Source organism: Chamaea fasciata, unplaced genomic scaffold (assembly GCF_029207755.1).
Source record: "Chamaea fasciata isolate MVZ Bird 193981 ecotype frontalis unplaced genomic scaffold, bChaFas1.0.hap1 SCAF_3, whole genome shotgun sequence".
NCBI lineage: Eukaryota > Metazoa > Chordata > Aves > Passeriformes > Sylviidae > Chamaea > Chamaea fasciata.
Window position 1 is genome coordinate 80,422,487 of NW_027094088.1, and position 3,416 is coordinate 80,425,902.

Here is a 3,416-nt window from a genome sequence, read left to right on the forward strand (position 1 = left end):
ACAAGCCTAGAGCTTGCTGACTGCACAATTGAGCTGCATTTAATTTAGTTCAGGACACATAAGTATGGTTTCTTATAATAAGCCATTCTGTTCAGGTAAAATTTTCTTTAGCTTACCAACTCCAAAATTTATTTATTTTTTTTAATTTGGTAGAGAAGACCTTATGAAAATTCTATTAGATTGTACCTTCCCAGGAAAGTAGACCCTAGCATCTGTCTTGACATTATGCAGGTGCTTCCAGAGAGCAGTCTGAGGGGTTTGTGCCAAGTGAAACTGCTCTCGTTGTTTAATTCTCAGTGTAATTAAGCTCAGTGTAATTCTCCCAGCATATATCACAAAATTGTCAAACATTTATGGCTCCAAGCTACACATTTGTATAAACTTTTATTCATATTACTACTGCAGAGCTATTACTTTAGAGACTATAACGCTATTCACATTCTTAGATGTCCATACTTTTCTCATTGAACAGCAAACACGACAGTTCTTGTAAGACTATTTATTGAATTTAACAGTTCAGACTGAGTTTGGATGGAGTTTAGATGCAGTTTGTATAAAAAAATCTGTCAAGTCACGTAAACTGCAATCAAAAATAACTACAAAATAGTAAGAGACCTACTGAGATCATAAATTTTCTAAAATGTAAAACTATACAGTATTTGTGCATGCTTGTTATTTGATTTCCTTCTGAAGAGCTGTTAAAAGGAGTCTGTTTGGTTTTTAAAATCTCAAGATAGTCTATGAAATGTAATCATCGCATCTCAATTCAGATATACAAGATCAAAACTGGCACAGAGGAACATAACATTTTTTTTCCCAAAAAGTTGAGGCAGCTTTTGTTGAATGGCGTCTGCATCAGTAAATGTTTTAGAAACTCTAGTGGCTTTGGATCATCAGAGAGAATCCTTATTTTTCTTTTGACATCTTGAAAAAAAAATTTTCCCAGAAGTGCAGACAGGTAAGGAAGAAAGAAAGTAGCAGCTTGTTTCCTACACACAGCTGAACGCCATGCTCAGCAGTCCAGTGTCTCAAAACAAAAATAACTTGACATCACAGGGAGGCATATCCCCCTCAAGTTACAAGCATGTCTGAGACTTTTCAGGGGAGATGGAAGCAAGCACAAGGGTAAAGCGTAAGTCTACTTTTCATGCATAGGTACTTCACGCTGCCCTGCATCCAGGGCATTTTGTCAGACATCCGAGTTGGAGCTGAGGTTTGTTAACCTGGGGTCTGCATTGATCTCATATCTGTAGTGGTAGCCCTCCATGTGATCCCTACAGGCATCTCTGATGTTGTGCATCCACTTTTTGATTCCTTTTCGGTTCAAGTACAAAACTAGGAGGAATATGGCCCCAATGAGAGCCAAGACTATCCCCAGGAAGACGTACGAAGTCTGTAGCTGGGAAGGCAGGTCCATGGGCACAGAGCAGTTCAGGTCCGAGCCATTGATCTTCAGCAGAGCTTTGCCCAACATCTTTTCAGGGGAGGCACAGGTCAGGGCTTCTTTGCCCTCCACCTGGTCGCTCTCCTTGAGCCAGGCCACCAGGTCCTCGATGGCACAGTCACAGACCCAGGTGTTGTGGCCCAGGACGATGTGCCGGAGCGCGGGCAGGCTGCGGAACTGGGCCAGGGTGCTGTTCCACAGCACACCCAGGGAGTTGTTGCTGAGGTTGAGGCTCTGCAGCTGGCCCAGTCCCTGGAAAGAGACATTTCGCAGCCCCACCAGGGAGTTGTTGCTGAGGTCCAGCTGCCGCAGGGCCGGCAGGGCAGCGAACATGCCGGCGGGCAGCAGCAGCAGCCCGTTGTCGGCCAGCTCCAGGCGGCTGAGGTTGCGCAGGGCCCCGGACTGCAGCAGGGCGGCCAGGCTGAGCAGGACCCCGTGGTCGCACAGGGCCCCGCGGAGGGCCAGCTCCTCCAGCGGGCTGCCGCCCTCCCCGAAGGCCTGTGGGCTGAAGGAGACCAGCGCGTTGCCGCTGAGGTCCAGCTGCCGCAGGGCGGGCAGGGCGAGGGAGCCGGCCTCCACGGTCCGCAGGTGGTTGCCACTGAGGTTGAGGGAAGCGAGGTCGGGCAGGCGCTGGGCGGGGAAGGCGCCGGCCGGCAGGTCGGTCAGGGGGTTGCCGGTGATGAAGAGGCTGCGCACGTAGGGCGGCAGGTCGCGGGGCACCGCCGTCAGGTTCCTGTTCACGCACTTCACCGTCTTGGCCGGCTCCGAGCACTCGCACAGGGCCGGGCAGCCGCCGGGCTGCGCCGAGCCGCAGCCCAGCAGGACGGGCAGCAGCAGCCCCAGGCAGAGTGCGCCGCGCCCCGGCATCGCGCCCGGCACGGCCCCGCACGCAACTTTTCCCTCCGGGCGCCTCCGGCTCCGGGCGGCGCGGCGAGGCGGGGGCCGGCTCCGGGCAGCCCTTCCTTCCAGGGCAGGCGTTTCCCCTCGGGGGCTGGCTCCGCTTCGCTTCCCGCAGCGAGACCTGCGGCAGGGGAGGAAAAGGAGATGGCAGCGGCGGGGCGGCGTGGCTCTTCTTGCCCGCGCCCACCCGCCCTGCCCCGGCCCGCGCCCCGCTCCCCGCTCCCGATACGCGGCTCGCCCGGATGGCCCCCGGCAGAGCGGGAGAACACGCGGAGGAAGTTTTCACCTACTTCCAGCTCACGGCGCCACCTTCCCACCCGGCCGTCGACTCCACCGGCGTAGCACGGAGGGGAAGAGGAGGGTCTGACCCACCGCCGCCACCCACCGTGTCCCGCGGCTCCCCACCTGCCTTCTCTGCCCCGGGGCTCTTCCCCTCCGCTCCGCGGCCGCTACAAACTCCCGCCCCTAAAACCCGCAGCGGAGCCGAGCCGGGTCCCGGACCCCGTTCCTCACCTCCCGCCCCGCGTGCGGAACAAACTCCACCGGAGCTCGCCGCCGACTGCCCCCAGCCCTGCCGCCAACTCCGCGCCCACCCTCACCGTGCCTGGCCCTGCCTCCGCTAGCAGGAGAAACCAAGCGCCGCCCGGCCAGGGGGAGCCGCCGCCCGCGCCCCGCCCGGCTCCCGCCCGCCACCCCCGCACTCCAGCTCAGCCGCCGCTGCCGGGCTGCCTCGCCGGAAGCCCGCGGGAGGGTCCGCTCGGGGTCCCGTCCCCCTCTTCCCCCGGCCCAGGGAGTGCTGCCGGAGACTCACCTTGCCGCCGCCGAGCGGGGCCGCGCCATGTGGAGCCGCGCCGTGCGGGGCTTCAGCTCGGCTGGCTCGGAGCGGATCCCGCCCGCCTCTCGGAGGGAGAGCCCCGCGCCGCGCTCCCCGCCTCGCAGCGCCGTACTTGTGCCTGCCTCGCCGCGGCTGCTGGGCGCCGTTCCCCGCGGTTTCCACGATGGGCACGCTCAGGCCGGCGGCAGGATGGGGAATCCCGGCGCGTTTCGAGCGCGAAACTGCTGGCGTGCCGGC

The 3,416-nt window shown here is 58.8% G+C and overlaps 1 protein-coding gene across 1 annotated transcript; it reads right to left on the reverse strand.

The window, feature by feature from the left end:
* Positions 1-367: 367 nt before the first annotated feature.
* TPBG (trophoblast glycoprotein) lies at positions 368-3,190 on the reverse strand. Its single transcript, XM_066180539.1, has 2 exons — positions 3,156-3,190; positions 368-2,465 (listed from the first exon to the last, which is right to left on the reverse strand). Exons 1-2 carry the CDS (start codon positions 3,182-3,184, stop codon positions 1,190-1,192), a joined length of 1,305 nt encoding a protein of 434 aa, XP_066036636.1. The 5' UTR covers positions 3,185-3,190; the 3' UTR covers positions 368-1,189.
* Positions 3,191-3,416: the final 226 nt, after the last annotated feature.

Coding starts and splice junctions, on each gene's coding strand:
- TPBG (XM_066180539.1), bottom strand. CDS start 3,184: ATGGCGCGGCCCCGCTCGGCGGCGGCAAG. Junction 2,466..3,155: donor CCCCGCTCGGCGGCGGCAAG/GTGAGTCTCCGG, acceptor CCCCTGCCGCAG/GTCTCGCTGCGGGAAGCGAA.